We start from the raw sequence: 16,317 nt of genomic DNA, 5'->3' as shown, positions 1-16,317 counted from the left end.
CACAGTCTCCGCAGGTCATGAACAGCCTTCCAGACTAGCAGGACACACCCCAGCTTCTGATCTGGGAGGAGGTTCATTAGAAAGCTGGAAGGCGTGGCCTCAGGAACAGAGGACAGTAACACTGATAAAGTGACTCATCGCGTGCCCTAAATAAACTGTCACGCATGCTCGCGTGGGGAGCATATGGAGGAGCTGTCTCGTCTACAGGCCACGCCGTTGCTGCCAGGGGCCAAGCCAAGCTTCACGATTGGTCCCACGCGTGAGACAGCATAGATCTTAATGCAAGTAGCGGCCACCTGGACCCAGAAGAGTCCAAGCCAGGGCCGGGGTGGCTGGGCTCTTCTGCTGTGGCCCATTGCAAAAGCCGTTCTCCCTCCGTTTCCCACAGTAAAGCCAGTCCAGAGTCCCCGTGGGTGCTGATGTATTTATTAGACTTGAGTGCTTTAGTACAGAACAGTACAGAGATGATACATGTTTGTGCTTCAATACTTTCAAACACTGAGATTCTGATAATTTCAAGGTAAACAAGTTTCAAGACAGACTAGCTTTTTTAAAATAACCTTTTGATAAATTATTTTTATATAAATTACAGGGAAGGGGAAAACAACATGTGTGACAGACAAGGTCCTGAAGCATGAGCACTGGCGGTCAAGGGGAGGGGACAAAACAAGCAGTGACGGTAAGACGACCAGCAAGGCGAGTGCCTGACAGTTCTGTCCTAAGGAAGGTGTCTGAAGGGGGAGCGGGGAGACGGGCCTGAAAACTAATCTGAGTGCAAAGGGGAGACAGGTCCCAAGCCTTGGGGAGAGAACGCCACAGTGCGCCTACCGGGTGAGGGAGGGACATGTCCTGGAAGGGGAGCGGGCCCTGCGGTGAGCTAGCAGACACCACGTTTGCAACGACATCACGAGACAGGAATATACACACGGTCTGCAGGAGTTAAAGGGTGGCAGGGGGCTGGACAGGGGACATTTTTGTGACTTCCACTGTCATTATATTGCATGGCAACAGCAGCAGAATAAAGGGTGCGCTCACTCCTGGAGAACAAGAACTGCTGAGTCTTGAGGATGATGAGACATCCTGCCTGCATTTGCTTCTTTAATTTTTGCATTAGAGCTAAGTTTTATACAGCTAAGTTTTTATACAGAGAATAAAACGTAATTTTCTCTCACAAGCACGACACGTGACCCCGCATTACAAAAAATAAAATATTAGGAAGTATCCCAAACTGAGGGTAATCTGAACGGGAAAAAGTCTGTATAAATCTGGCCGTTGGATGTCTCAGGGGATGGACCGTCTCTATAGGAAAGGACCCTCTGACCAGTAGCCTGCAGAACCCATTCTGTTCCAGTCCATTCCTGACCCCTGAGCTCTGTCCAGGCTGACCCCACTAGGAAAGGGGATCCCTGGTCAAAAGGATCAGGCCTAACCACATTTCCAAGAGACGAAGGTGCCCAGGGGGACCTTGCTCCTCACTTGCCTGGGCACAGTGACTTAGACCGCAGAACGACTTCCCTCAGGATTATAGCGCTGAGGACACAGGCCAGGGAGGGTGCTGTGACGGGCAGAATGCCAGCCGGCGCCCAGCCGCAGCCACGGCCCAGGGTAGGAGCCACTGGGGAAAGCAGAGACACTGGCTGCAGCTCCAGCCTCCCGAGATGCCGCCTGACCTTCACTGCCCGGCGTGTGTGACTGAGAGCAGGGACCAAGGGGTAAGAACCGGAGCGAGAGACCCGATCTATCCTCAGTTTGCAATACTCCTGGAACAGACATCCAAGTCCCCAAAAGAACAGAAACCACCGAAGACAGATTTTTAAAAAGACCCAAGCATCTACCTTCCCATACTCAAGCAATTTGCACATGTCACACTGGGTTATGTACAAGGTCACGGAATAATACCTAATGGGGCAAAGGCATCCGCTCATTCTAAACAGTTCCAGAACCTCTCCAGCAGTGTGCCCTTACACACCGACTTCTCCTTTTAGGGTGTATATAGAAGTCATTTAAAAAGACACAATGCATTATTTTCTTTTGTTTCAAACAAGAGGAGGACATCGTTAAACACGAGAGCTCGGTGGCGACAGTGCCGGCCAGGGCGTGCAGAGCTGGGAGGGAGGGGGGAAGGAGCGAGGGTCAGCAAAGGAACCGGAACTGAGGCGGCGGGCAGCAGCGGCTGCGGAGCACAGGGGGAAGAGGGGTTGCTTTTGGGAGGGGTGGCTTATTTTTTTAACTGCTTATTTCTTCATCTGTTTTATTCAGTTTCTTCAGCGTGTCCAGCAGTTTCTGTGGGGTGAGAATGTGCGTGGATCCTGGGGGAGGTAGAAAAGACAGTGAGCTCATGGGCTCTGGTTTTGAACATTTTCTCCTTCCCTGCTCCTCTGGATTCCCAGGTGTGCACCCATTCCCCGCCCCCCACCCTGGTCTTGGTTGGAGGGAGCTGGGGACTGGGGTTTGGGGCCATGTCACCATAGGCCTGGGACACATTTGGGGACTGCAGATAAACAAAACACATCCTCTGGCTCAGGCAGGGTCCCAGGCTGCACCAAGGAAGGAGGATGCCCCTTGCTCAGGGCTCAGCGCCATCTGCCAGGGGACAGGGCAGCTGCATTGTGAACTTGAGGTGAAGCACGGAGAGGAATTCCAAACCATACAGCAGGGGAAAAGGTTGGGAATGGAGCAGGGGTTATGGGGGGCCAGTGTGTGGAAAGAACAAGGCTTGGTAGGGAGGAAGTCGATGGGCAGAGCCCCGTGGGGAAAGTCACTGACCTCTGGGAACCAGCTGGTTGGCACTGCCGTGGTGGGCGGGACCTCAGGTGTGAAAGGGAGAGGGCAGGGGTACCTGAGGCCTTACCTTGCAGAGACCGTGCATTGTAAGAGATTAGAAATGCTTGCAAAAGTTTAAGCTAATGGAATTAGATATACTTCTACTGCAAAAATAAAAAATAAAAGTAAATGAAGTCCATTTTCATAAGGAGAGAAATCTAGTGCGTGCAGTGAAAAAAAATGCATGGACCGCGTGGGGTGGACATGGACTTGCTCGAACAGAACAGAGGCGGCCCATGTGTGTGCGCATGAGGCCCGCACGCATGCAGCGGTGGGCGCCGGGGAAAGAGCTCCTGGTCGGGGAGAGCTGAACAAAAGGGGTCCGTGCTTGAAAATGTGCCTCCCTGGAGATGCGGGCCAGGGACTGGCCTTCAGGGTACAAGGGGAACAGAAGCCTCAGGTGTCAGATTTCCACCCTGAGGGCAGGCAAAGAAGGCTCTGGCTGGCTTGCCGGGTGCGATGCCACATACCAGGGTGCCATGCCACATACCAGGGTGCCTATGCCTTTGACCACTACTTGCTCAGCTGACCCGTGGCTGCTGGGACTGCAGGTCTTGGACTTTCCCGGTTGTCCAAACCAGAATAAAATGTGTCAAACATTCTGTCCTCTGCAGTTCAAGCCTCAGCCGCCTGCCACTGCCGAATGGCTACTTCCTTTTGCCTTGTGTGATGTCCAGGCTGCAAGGCACCAATCCCCAAGCTCTAAAACTGACTCGTTATTCTGCATGCCTGCGGCTCCTTCTGGACATGTGATGCGGGTGTCAGCAGTATGTCCCTGCATGTTATTATGAGGCTTCTTCCCCCTCAAGTACACTCATTTCTGTGACCTTACCAATCTTCCTACTAGTCCTAGAGAGAGTCAAAGGCTGCTACAGGTGGGGAAGCACGACATAAATGCTACCAAATTCTTAACTGAACCACGGCGAGGATGAGGGCCTTCCAACCAGTGGACAGTCTGGGCGTCTACCCCTTGAAAGACAGCCCTGGGTGCTGGGTGCAGGGGCTTCCCAGGTTAATACAACAGCAGCCCACAGGCCAGAGAAAACTGTCCCTCACACCCTCCTCCCTGGCCGTCCACCGAGTCCAGGAAGCAAAACAGCAGACTCGAGTCAGAAGAAACACCAAAAGGCGGACACTGATCCGATGCCCATCCCAAAGTGCTCCCTACCCTCGCTCACTTGCAAAGTCAGGACTCGGAGGGGGCCAAGAAGAGGTTAAGGCATCCATGCTCCGGAATGTTCAGATATTATCTGATTCTTGGCCATCGGTGGCTCCGTCATTGATGGATGACTCCCAGGACCGACAGGACTGGGCAACCAGCGAGGCCTCCAGGACTCTCTGCGCCAGGCGTGCCCCTGGGCCCGACCTCACCTGGTCTCTTTAAAGGGCTCAGAGCGGCTGGTGTTAATCCGAGTCATCTGAGAGCCCGTCCCTGACACCCAATCATCTGTACTGTTTGACTATCTCAGGCTGTTCACCACATGAATATTGCCGATTGAGCTGGGTGAGTTCATGCCACATTTTGTAAATGTTCTCATTTTGAACCCCCAGGTGGCTGGCCATGCAGGCCCTCTGGAATAGCAAGAGGGTTCCACTGCTCCGAGGGCCCCTCTCCTTCTACGTAACTGGGAGATTAAGAAATGTGAAGGGTGATCTCCCAAAACAAGTCACCCAGAAGGCTCAAAGCTGCGGGCCGGCACAGCGAGGTCTGCTGGGACAAAAACCTTCCTTCTTCAACGACAGCGTAGAAGACAGTGCTCTGGCCCACCCTGTACCTACAGGCGGGAGGATGAAGCCCAGGGTGGCGGAGAACTTGCTTGCAGGGGGCTGGTGGCACCGCCAGGCCCAGAAGCCATGCCACTGGTCTCAGTTCTGGGCACCTGTGACGTCCTGCCCTGGGGGCGGGGGGCAGGGGGGAGTGGGCAAGTGAATGCTTACATAGCAGCTGGGCAGTGGGTAGGCTCTGAACTCGGACTGAAATCTCAGTCCCACTGAAAAACGAAACTTGTCCAACCCTAATCTGGAATAAAGCAAAATATTCTATATAAAACACCAAAAACTTCCAAGTGTAAGCGCTGTAGGGCTCAGTTCTCACCCAGCCACTGAGCCCTCTTCCATGAGCTCTGTCCGCCTCTGCAAGTCCCTGATGACCAGTAAGAACCACCCTGAGTGCAGAGGGGAGGCTCTAATGAACAGACTTCAGTTTTTAGACAACCTCAAGAGATGAGGGGGAAGCAGGGATTCAGGTGAGGCTCAGTGGTGTCTGCCCCACAGCAAAGCAGACCTGCCCCCTTTCACCCAGACCTGGGGAGTCAGCCTCAGCCTCAGGAGAAAGAGCCACGCACTGGCACCCACCCACGGGGCCCACGGGGGGCACTCTCGTTCGCTGCTGAGCAGGAAAACTCATCTCGTGAACACTACATCACCGCCAAGACCAGTGTTTGGGAGGAGACAACCCCGGCTCTCTAACGTTCTGCACAGACCTAGTCTTCGGTCACCTGGACAATCACAATCGAAGGGGCGAGTCAGATTTTAATCTGCTTTCTGACGTCCCTGGTATTAGGGCTCTGGGCCTTGCTTTTCCTTAACTGAACTCTAAAATCCAGCAAAGCTTTTCAGAAGCCACAAATGTACAACCAGAGTCTATTTGTGCTTCCTCTGCTCCGATGGCAGCTGAGACCCCCTCTGCTGATCGAGCCTAAAACAAAGGAAGCGGGTCTGCAAAGGAGAGGCTTCTCCTGAAGCAGGGAACTGAGAGTGAGGGCTAGCAGGGGCCCCTGGGATCTGGGTTTGTGACTCAGACCCTGCAAGTGGCTGCCATTGTGGCTGCCTTGACTCAACACCTGTCCTTCCCTGAGTCTTGCAGTAAGTGCCATCACCCACCTGCCACCTGCACACAGAACGAGACAGCCGATTGCCACCCTCCCACGGCGCTTCTGGATAATGACTGCCGACTGCACTGGCTCGGCTGTCCTGGGGAGGCAGCCTGGGCCGGGGGGGGAGGTACCCAGGACCACCGCTGCCCCGCTGTCCTGCCTCACGGCCCCTTGCTATTTCTCAGTCTCTGCTGCCCAGGGACGCTGTGTGCCCAGAGAAGGATGAGGTGAGTGGTCTGACCATCAGAGCAAGTCCTCTGGGGACGAGCACACTCCCTTCCTATATACGAGCCCCTCTGAGCTTCCCAGCCAAGGTTCTGATGGGCCCTCCCTCTGAGGTCACCAGGGAGCATGAGAGCGGGTGGCACGGCATGGCTGGAGTCACCAATCTGAGTTACTGAATTACAGCTGGTCAGAGCTTGGAGAAGCCTTGGGACCCTGTGATCCAGCCTCCCTGTCCCACACACTGTGGTCCCTACTCTTCACAGGTGACTCACATTCTGAGACCCACCAGGCCACATCTCTGCCCAAGGGGAGGGGGCATTTTTGGGTCCACTGTCAATGGAGTATGTGAAGTCAGGTACCCACCATGTGGCCTCCTCCCAGAATGGGTAACGGAGCTAGGCCTGACTGACGTTACAGCGGAGCTCTGTAAACTCACTCGAGGAGGCCCCAGCACACGTGAGGGATGGCAGGAGGGAGGAGGGAACGAGGACAAGGATAAAGCCTGGGTGGCCTACCAGACAGACAGTGGGTTGCTGGGTAACTGAGACAGGGTGCAGCGGAGGGAGAGAAGATGCTCTTTAAAAGACAGCACAGCTTTCTATCCAAGGCTCTCAGATCTTATTGAGAGGCTCCAGGGGCAGGAGGGCGTGATTACTCAACTCTTGAAAGGATCACAGGGGAATTAAAATAAAAGCAATTACTGAAAAAGCGAATGACTAGTAAGTGCCGGCTGCCCCAGAGGAACATGGGCATGAGCTCTCTCCGTGGATGGCCGGAGTTCACCAAGTACACGGTGGCTTGTGACCCCATGACCCCTTAGAAATTGTTCCTCAGGAACAAGTGCCTGTCCCAGGCAAGAGGCATTTGCATGTCTGACTGTCACTGACTCGGGCCTATTCTGACGCTGCCGAGCCCGCCCACAATCAGGGCCCGTGGCTGCCTGCACTGAGTCCTGCCTTCCTGGACACGGCCGTCCCTTGAACGCCGGCTGGCCTCATCCTCCAAGTCCCCATCTGCGTCCCGACCAGGACACAATGTGTTCTCTTCCTGATGCCCACGAGCTCGCCTCTGAGCAGGCAGGCCTGGGCGCTGCACCTCTGGCATCTGTCAGCTCCCTGTACCCCCCCCCCCCCCGCGTGCCCCCAGGACTGTTCAGAGCAGCTCCTCCTGTTTTCAGTGGGAAGCCCAGCGGGCTGCAGCGGCAGGGCTGAGAGGCAGGGGACCTAAGGCGCGAGTGAGCTGGCAAGCCGGGGCCCGAGGCGCCCGTGGCGGGGGGTGTGGGAAGGCGGCATCGGACACATTTTCAATCGGTGCTAAGAACCGCAAGCATTTTCTTGTTAAACAAAAATAAAATAAAAAACAAACTAAAAAGGAAAAAAAAAAAGAGTGACGGAATAGTCAAAGAAAACCCTTCAGAGTGGAAGAGTTTCTTTTCTATGATAAGCTGCTTTTACTTTGTTTCTTTGGCTCTCACTCCATTGTTGGAGCCTGATCCTCAAAAGATACCCTAGAGGACTCCCTGAAGTCGGGGTGTCTCAGGTCCATGAGAAATTTGGTGGGAGTGAGAATATGAGTAGAACCTGCGGGAGAACAGAGGCCAGCTGACTGCGTGAACAAGGTACGTTACAGGATCATGCCAACTTAGGCCTACAGTGTATGCAGCCAGTGAGGTATGAGAGAGTGAGGCACACACACACGCACACACGCAGACACACGCACGCACGCACGCACACGCACACATGCACCGCGAGGACGGCTGGCATGCCTGAAGCAGGGGAGGCCACACGGCGGACGTCGGCTGTCTGAGCGAGGCCTCTCCATGAATCTGCGGGCCCTTCTCCCCCCAGGTGCCCACCTCCCAGCGGGGAACCTCAGGTCAGGGCCAAGGCTGAAGAAAGAGGGGGACCCCCAAGTCCGGCTCTGACAGCTTCTGCCCAGGAAAGCTGTGATGGAGCTGAGAATCATGCAACACATGCATGCAACACGTATGCAAGCAGGGTACACAGAGAGCTTTGTCACAGGGCCTGCGTCACAGAGGGAGAACCAGTACAGGGGGAAACGGGGACCAGACAGGGAAGCTTCAGGGAGTGGGGGCCGGGGGAGGATGTCTAGTCTCCCCACTGAATGGTGGCATCTAGAAGGCGGTGGACAGGGCCAGGTCCATCTTGGAGATGCCCAGCAACGGCCACGTGGACTGGTCTGTAGTACCTGGTCACTCGGAAGTAGAGGTACAAAACCGACATGCTTTATCAAGGTAAGGGGACAAGACAGGACCTGGCCAGGGTAGTGTATGCTGATAGCCTCTTGCCAATCACTGCCAAGAGGCACCTGGGCAAGTGCTACCCCATTTTAAGGGAAAGTCGGGACAAAGGGGAAAACGCCTTCTACTCCAGCCCTAGAAATTACAGAAGGCCCCACAGGCAGGAAAAAAGGAGACAAATCTGCTGCCATAAGTCAGCTCTTATGGCTGCTTAGTTTCCTCTGGAAAACCATCAAGAAATATCAGAGAGGGTGTGACAGCAGAGAGCAGTGGGACAAGGCGGGGGCACCCTCAGCAGAGTCCCCAGTCAGGCCGTGTGTCTTGGGCAGGATCTGCCCGCACGCAGTGCCTGTCCGTCCCCAAACGAGAGGGAAAGGTCGGGGCCAGAACTTTGCTCCCTTCCTGAGCCGCTCTGCGCGTGAGGCCCAATGCCAGGACACTGACAAGTGCCACCTTAGGCCCAGGTCAAGGCTGGAAGAGGGTGTCTTAACCCCATGGGGTCGGATAAGGAGGTGGCAGCCTGGAGAGGCGGGCGGGGCACGTACTTCAGAGGGCCCGCAGGGCAGCGGCAGGGCGGGAGGTGATGCAGGGCCCCCGGAGTCTGAGCTCAGCCCCTTCCCCCGCACACAGCTGCCTCCCTTCAGGAGACAGTGCCCACACGAGGAAGGCGCCCTGGCCCCTGCAGTCTCTGCTGTCCACAGACGGGCCTAGAGGCTGACCGGCAGGGGCAACGGAGAGTCAGAGACGGAATGGACCCCGAAGCATGGGATGGAGTCTAAGTGCGATGAAGCGGCCCCTGCCCCCCGGAAAACGCGCGCACTCACCTATCAGCACCTCCCACTTGCCGCTGGCCTGGGTCACCTCGTAGGCGCAGCGCATCTCACTCAGACTCACGCCTCCGAGGATGAAAACAATGAGGCGGGGCCCGCTGCGGTACTCCCCCGGGGCCTTGTTCTTGTGCCAGTGCCCATAGCGGGCGCTGAGGGCGGGAGGGGGCGAGGGGGAGAGAGAGACCAATAATGTTCGTTAGCACTTGCTGTCCTTACCACTCACGCCTCTGTGACTCGTTTACACATCTGCCTGCACACAGCGGCCACAGTGCAGATGCGTAGTAAGTGTTGTGAATGGACTGCGGTGCAGAAGAGCAAGCGCCCTGGCTGCCTGGAGAGGAATCACTGCGTGACCTAGTTACTCTCTCAGAGACATGTAGGCAGCAGACAGGTTCAGGGCGGCTTTGCAGCGCGACACGTTAAGTTCAACAGCTCCAGCGGGCACGATGTTTGTTCAGGAGTCTACCCCACGCTGTACATGTTCCTAGGCTTGTCTGGGAGACTCTGCTGGTAGTGAGCACTGGTGACAGCATCTAAGGCCTGGCTGCAGTGCATGAAAGTGCCCGAGTGGCACATTCGTGTAGTGCATATATGTGTGTGTGTGTGTGTATACATGTATGGGGGGAGGGGGGGGAGAGAGAGAGAGGAGAGAGAGAGAGAGAGAGAGAGAGAGAGAGAGAGGGAGAGAGAGAGAGAGAGATTTTGTTGTTCCACTTACTCATGCACTCATTGGTTAATTTCTTGTATGTGCCCTGACTGGGGATCGAACCCACAACCTTGGCGTATCGGGACAACGCTCTAACCAACTGAGCTGCACAGCCCGGGTTTAGACCATTTTAATTAGCCCCCAAAGAAACCCCATACCCATCGGCAGTCACTCCCCATTTCCCCACCTTGGATCCCAACCCCAGTCTCTGGCAACCACTAACCTACTTTGTCTTTATAGATTTGCCCATTCTGGACATTTCACATAAGTGGAATCATACAATAAGTGGTCTTTCTTGACTTCTTTCTCTTAGTAGAATGTCTCAAGGATCACCCATGTTGTAGCATGAATCAGTAGTACTTCATTCCTTTTTTTGACAAATAATATTCCATTGTATGAATCTACCACATTTCGTTTACTGTCCATCGGTTGATGGAATTTGGGTCATTTCTACCTTTGAGTTACTTATGAATGATGCTGCTGGGCACACTGATGTACTATAACTTTAAACAGGGAAGATCATAAAGGGTAATACGTTATTAAAGACCTAAAGGAGATAAGAGGCAAGCCAGGCAGACGTAGCGTGGACAGATCATTTCAGGCAGAGGGGAAAGCAAGTGCAAAGACCCTGAGGGAGAAATACGCCTGGCAGGTTCAAGGAAGAGCAAGGAAGCTGGTGTGGCTCCACTGGAGCGACGGAAGGGAAGAGTGAGGAACAAGTCATAGAGGAAGAGAAGCCGGAGGAGAGGAGCCTCACGGGCAGGGCAAGGACTTGGCTGCGCCCTGGCTGATCAGTGCAGTGAAAGGGTTCTCATGGGTCACGCTGCATCACAACAGGACTGCTAAGTAGCTGACATCCAGCCAGAGCCGGCCTGCTTCCCGCCCCCTCGCCTGCTCAGGGGCGCTCACCTACCTGACAGCAGTGGTGCTAAAGGAGGCAGAGGAGCGGGTGGAGATATACGGGTAGTGCTTGGTATCGAGTTTGTCCTCAATAGTGTCCTGAAAAGAAATGAGACCAAGGTTAGGTTTGCCACCTGCTGGGAAAGGGAAGGTGGGAGCCCGGGTAAGACCATTTGAAGGCAGGTTTGCCACAGCCAGAGCCCCCGCGCTGCTGCCGCTGCCTGTGCTGGTGGAGACAGTGGTGCTCAGTGGGGAGAGAGGCGCCGTTGAGTCTGTAGGTCTGCTCTCTCAGAGAAGCTAAAAAGCGCTGGCTGGTGTGACTCAATGGATTGAGCACTGGCCTGTGAACCAAAAGATCACCAGTTCGATGCCCAATCAGGGCGCACGCCAGGGCTGCAGGCCAGGTCCCCGGTCGGGGGCGTGCGAGAGGCAACTGATGGAAGTTTATCTCGCACATCGCTATTTCGTTCCCTTTTCTCCTCTCTCTAAAAGTAAATAAGTAAAAATAAATAAATCTTTAAAAGAAGTTAAAAAAACTGCATTGAGTTTTCTTGCTCCCCTTCCAATTAGTTTTTTTCTCCCTCTTTTACATTCTGTGTGAGATTATGCTGTATTCTGTCCAGTAAATTCCCGACACTTAGCATCAGTCCTGTAGAAACGAGGTGTGGGCAGCCTCTCATGCAGAACGCCTTCCACCCTAGTTTTCCAAGGGGCTAATTATTTGGTGGGTGGATTCCAGTTTCCCACCTCCCGCTGCCTAGAAATCGACACTCCCCTTAACAGCTACCATACAAAGCCTACACGTCTGTTGGGGTGACTGGGAAAGAGGGGCAGAAAAAGGGAGCAGAGAACCAAGGCGGGCATGAGGCAGGGGTCGGCTCTGGCCACTGCACCAGGCAAAGAGGTGTGATCGGTGTCTCGATGCCTCATGTTCACTCATCCTTCGGTTTGTGAGTTTTAAAACCAGGAAGCTGACTCACTGCATGTATTTACAGTATATTTATTTTAACATACAATTCAGTACGAACACCTGTTCTGCTATGGAATTAACAAAGGGATCCTGGGCAAGTCCCTTCATTCTCGGGACCCCAGTCCTGTCCACCCGACAAGTGTGGAAGTTGAACAGATCATCTCCAATCCCACCCCAAAGATCTAGCAGGGTTTCCTCGATCTACAGGAGAGATGGGAGGGACAGGCTACTGTACAAAAAGGAACTACACCCACAGGGCAAGGGGCCGGAGGACATGCCAGTTGAGGGCACAAGACCAAGGTATAAAAATATGAGCCAAAAACCTAGTAGCATATGAACACATAAGGAGCCCCCCAACAAACGCGACAAGAGTCCAGGGGAGGCCTCTGTGGGACAGGTGTCAGACGGGTGGGGTGGCCTATGGAAAGGTGAAACCCGAGGGGATGTGAAGAAGGCAGGATTCAGAAAGCAGAAAGGTGAGCAGAACCACTGTTGACAGGGATGGGTCTGAACAGAAAAACAGAGGCAGAAATACGCCTGGCAGGGTCTCTGGCTGCCACGGAGGGCTGAGCGGGGAGCGGTGGGAGGGGGGCAGGCTGGGTCGCATTCCGGGGGCCCTTTCCCACCTCAGGTGTCTGAGTGGCAGAGCCACACCTCAGCATGGAACTTGTTACTCACCGGAACTTTGGGTGCTGTGGTATGTTTGGCTCCCGTAGGTGTGGCACCATCGAGGGGTCTCAGATAGGGCCTAGATCACACGGACCTTGGGGATTTGCACCCAGGAGTCTCTTCGGACTGCCCTTCATAAACCCCCAGGAAAAGCCGTGAAAGAGCTCCGGAGACCTGGACGCAGGTCCTTTGCGTGTCACCACCACCTGAGAGCTGGTGAAGCTGGAAGCATCTGTGCCTCCAAGAGAAGAGCCCTGGGCCTGCTGTCCCTCTCTACCCCCTCGCACCCCGCCATCACTGACCTCCATGATGTCTTTAATGATCGGGGTCCACCGTGAGAGCTGGTAGGTCTGCTCACTGATGCGCTCCTTCCGTTCTGGCTTGCTCCTGCGACGCAACGTGGACTGCAGGCAAACACATACGATTAGACGGAGCCGGGGCCACGTGGGCCCTAGGTGACTTGCTGGCTTCTGAAACTCTCGCCCAAGGACTCCCCTCAGAGAGGCATCTCAGGCAAAGACTGATGAGCGGGGCACTGTTTCCCTGCAAAAGCCAAACTTATGCCTCTTTTAGGGGCCTGGAGCAAAGCTGGTTCTTTCAAGCCATTAAAAATGGCAAGTGTGGGTCAAATACAAGAGTGGCATTAAAACAAAAATCCAGGTAGTTAAAAAACTATTTTGTTGACTATTAATTACAGGAGAAATACCACTTTGGGCATGACTTGGTTTTGTTTAAACAGCACAGGACGTATCGAAGAAATCATCTCCATTCTCATTCTGAGCCCTCCTGTGAACAATGGTTTAAAAACGCCAGTTACAGGTCTCTGGTCTGGTGGCACCAGGACGACGTTCCTGGCTCTGAGATTCCAAAAGGAGGACACTGGCCGCCTGAGCGCGACTAGCACAGGCGCTGAGCTGGCTGCCTCTGGGAAGAACGCGCACCGGGGGGACCTACCAGCGAGGCTCCCAGGAGGCGCTCTGAGTATTCAAGCCTCCTCCTCACCCTGGAGCTCCCCCCACCTCCCCAGCCTCTTCCAGAGCCCACTCTGTGGCCGGGCCTCCCAGACAGCCTGTCCTGACTTGGTCCTGAGTCATCGCCAGTGCAGAAGACTCAGGTGGCAAAACTGACGCTCAGCGCTGATTCTCAGGGAAGAAGCTGCGTCTCGGTGTCCAAGGGCACAGCCAGGCTCAGAAGCCGGTGTGACCCTTGCTGTGGGCTGGCTCACAGGCACAGCTCAGCTTCAGTGACTGTGTGTGTCCCCAGCTGCCCACCAGCCGCCCTGCTGCCTCCCCGTGCCCCTGGCAAGGCCGGCCCCTTACATCCGTGACGATGGGCACGCCCAGGTGTGCCATGTTGGTGATGATCTCACTGTCCTCCGGGGGGATCTGCGCATGCTGGATCAGTTTGTTCAGGTTTTCCTCTGTGATGCCTGAGAGAGCAACACCCATGGTCACCACACCCAGCACTGCGTGGGGGCGAAGGGGCGGGGCGGGGGCCCCTTCTCCTCTTTGGGATTACTGGAATTTAATCTGTTCGCCGCATCAGCTTTACCGTGAGTCGAGGACAAGATAAGGACTCCCACCCTACTCCAACCGCTCCATCCTGGGCTGTGACCCTCAGCCACCACCCTTCACGGTCTCTGTTTCCCTCTGTCTCCTGCTTCTCAGCCATCCCTGCCACCCTGGGCCCGCATCCACGTTAGCGTGGACAGGGGAGTCACTGTGCCCATCTTTTCGCAGTGGCCCCCTTGGGGGTAAAACTCGGTTACTTAAAGGCACCGATGAGAAGTGTGATGTGAGTTAAACGTGTCTGGCAGACCTGCCCAAATAAAGGGGCCAAGAAGCCGCCCCGCCCTGTCCCCAGCTACACGCCCACACCCGTCAGCCCCAGAGTTACAGGGCACAGCCTACGGAGGACACAGATCTGCCGACATTACATCTCCCCAGACGAAAGGGCCTCCCAGGGTCTTCTGGTTAAATGCCCTTTGCATGTGGTTTAAACCACTTTTCTGCCCCGTTTTCTCTCTCGCGGCTGCCCCTCCTCCACGTCCCGCCATTCCTACCGTTCTTCAGAAAGATGTAGAGAAGGATGATGCGGATTTTGTCGTAAGTACTGACATTCGCATCCAGCAGGATGGGGACAATGGCTCTCATGGGGTCCTTGATCTTCTCGCCTTCAGCATCCGTGCCCATGGCCAGGTCCTGCAGAAAACATACCACGTTGGCCCCATTTCTGGTGACAGTCTAGATAGGCGGTAGCTATCAGAACACTGACGGTCCAAAAAGCCCTGGGTTTGTGGCTGGGTCGGGGAAGGTCTCACCCGGGTGACCCCACTCTCACAACGCCGGGTGCCCACCCTGGTGTAACCAGCACTGTGCTCTAGAGCATCAGAGAGAAAAAAAGCTCCAGGATTCACTTTCCAAACCCAGAAACCAGCGATTTGCTGTCTTGTTGAAAGGTGGGCAGTTCCCTTCAGGTGAGGGCCAGTGTACCTGTGCCAGCTCCCCAGGGAAAGCGTCCGTGCCAGTGGGTCCTCTAGAGACAGACAGGAAGCCCGAGGGACGGGGCTTAGAGGGACCACTTCCCCCACAAGAGGGGCTTTGGCCCTGGAAGGGGCCTCTGCCTGGCTTGACTCTCCCCACTCTGCTTCCCCTGGCAGTGAAGAACATGCTTTTTGAGTTTTAACTACTCAGGTTTTTAGTGTCTGTTTCTAATCTTGCAAATATTTCTGTGGTGAGGAAGAAAAAAGAACAGGCTCCCAAACCTGTACACCCGACTCAGGAAGACGCGGAGGAGGGAAGGGCCGACCAAGGGGCGGAAGATGGAGACTGAAGTAAGCACAGTCTGCCGACCCGACTGTGACACAGGCAAGAGTCGGACCCGTTCTCAACAGGCCAGAGGAAGCAGCACAGCGGCCTTAGCCCGTCGAGTACCATGTGGTCTTTTTCTCAGAGACCAGCAGCTGCAGTTTCCTCTGTGGCTCTCACAGAGATTGCCAGAAGGTTCCCTTCTTCTCTCGAGATCCCAGGAGTTCCTAACAATTATGATCTCAAGTCTGTAGCCTCTTCCCAGCCTGGGTGAGAGGAAGTGGGGCCCCTCCCCCAGGCCCTTTCACCTCCCAGCCCCCCTCCAGCCTCACTGAGTGTTCAGTAGGACCTGATTCCAATACTCTCTAAAAGTCAAGTTAAATGTAATGGGTTCAACAAATACTATGGAGCACCTCTGGAACAACTTAACTTCCCAGGACTAATGCCAAGTGCATTTTTACTGATCTAGAGATAACCTCTCTCTGGATGGTGACCTTGTTTTGGAGAGGACACCTTGTGTTTTCCAAGATGACGTGCGAAACTGATGGGTTTTGGCAGGGCTGTTTCCACTAGGAGAGAGGCAATGGATTGACATGGGTCTTACACACCCACGCTGAGCCTACCACACGTCAAACCAGAAGATGTAAATCTTAGCTTCGCTCTGAGAACTTGGGCTGTCTTCTCCTGCGAAAGGGATCGCTGCATGCCCTCTCTTCCCTTGGAAGCTGACCCTAGCTGAGTAATGCTGTCGCACTTGAAGAACGGAGGGACCCCACACAGCACTCCTGGGAGCTGTGGCAGCCCTGTTACTTCCCTTGGCAGACGAGGAACACACAGAGAGAGAAATGGGCATGTCCAACGAACCTGTGACAGAGACAGAACTCAAACCCAAACCCTCAGCTTGCAGTCCTAACTGTGGTCAGTGAGTCTGCGGGCAGACTTCTGACCTGCACTGTTCTCTTTCAGCCCTTGGGGCTCCACAGCTGGTGTGGCCACAGCAGGAGGGAATATGGTCAGACTGTAAGATGAGGCCAGCCCGTCCATGTTGGGTTCGGAACCCCTGGAAAGCCAGGCAGGGAAATCCAAACGGCACAGCAGTCCGACCAGCCCCGTCCCTGCCACTGAGAGCGGGACAGCACTGGCTCCTGAGGTGAGACACACAAGCTAGTAGGCTTTCCTATCTCTATTTCCCATGACGCTGCAGGATGCTCAAGGGCAGAGGTTAACCTTCAGCCAGGTAAATGGGTGTGG

General features: G+C 54.8%; 1 protein-coding gene across 2 annotated transcripts in view; it reads right to left on the bottom strand.

The window, feature by feature from the left end:
* Positions 1-410: 410 nt before the first annotated feature.
* The window catches only part of STXBP1 (syntaxin binding protein 1), a 62,270-nt gene continuing 46,363 nt past the window's right edge, over positions 411-16,317 (bottom strand). Inside the window, exons 14-20 of one of the 2 annotated variants that reach the window (XM_090274761.1) lie at positions 14,322-14,460; positions 13,579-13,688; positions 12,562-12,663; positions 10,634-10,719; positions 9,009-9,163; positions 7,379-7,504; positions 2,246-2,309 (exon numbers count right to left, since the gene is read on the bottom strand). In XM_090274761.1, the coding sequence (XP_090130887.1) occupies positions 7,395-7,504; positions 9,009-9,163; positions 10,634-10,719; positions 12,562-12,663; positions 13,579-13,688; positions 14,322-14,460 (702 nt within the window). In that variant the 3' untranslated portion in view covers positions 2,246-2,309; positions 7,379-7,394. Of the gene's footprint in view, positions 2,310-7,378; positions 7,505-9,008; positions 9,164-10,633; positions 10,720-12,561; positions 12,664-13,578; positions 13,689-14,321; positions 14,461-16,317 lie in introns of both variants that reach the window. The other variant, XM_090274762.1, reaches the window with a different exon arrangement.

The sequence above is a fragment of the Furipterus horrens genome, unplaced genomic scaffold (genome assembly GCF_987537825.1).
Source record: "Furipterus horrens unplaced genomic scaffold, mFurHor1.1.pri manual_scaffold_4, whole genome shotgun sequence".
NCBI lineage: Eukaryota > Metazoa > Chordata > Mammalia > Chiroptera > Furipteridae > Furipterus > Furipterus horrens.
The sequence above is the reverse complement of the archived record's forward strand: the minus strand, read 5'-3'. Positions and strand labels throughout refer to the sequence as shown.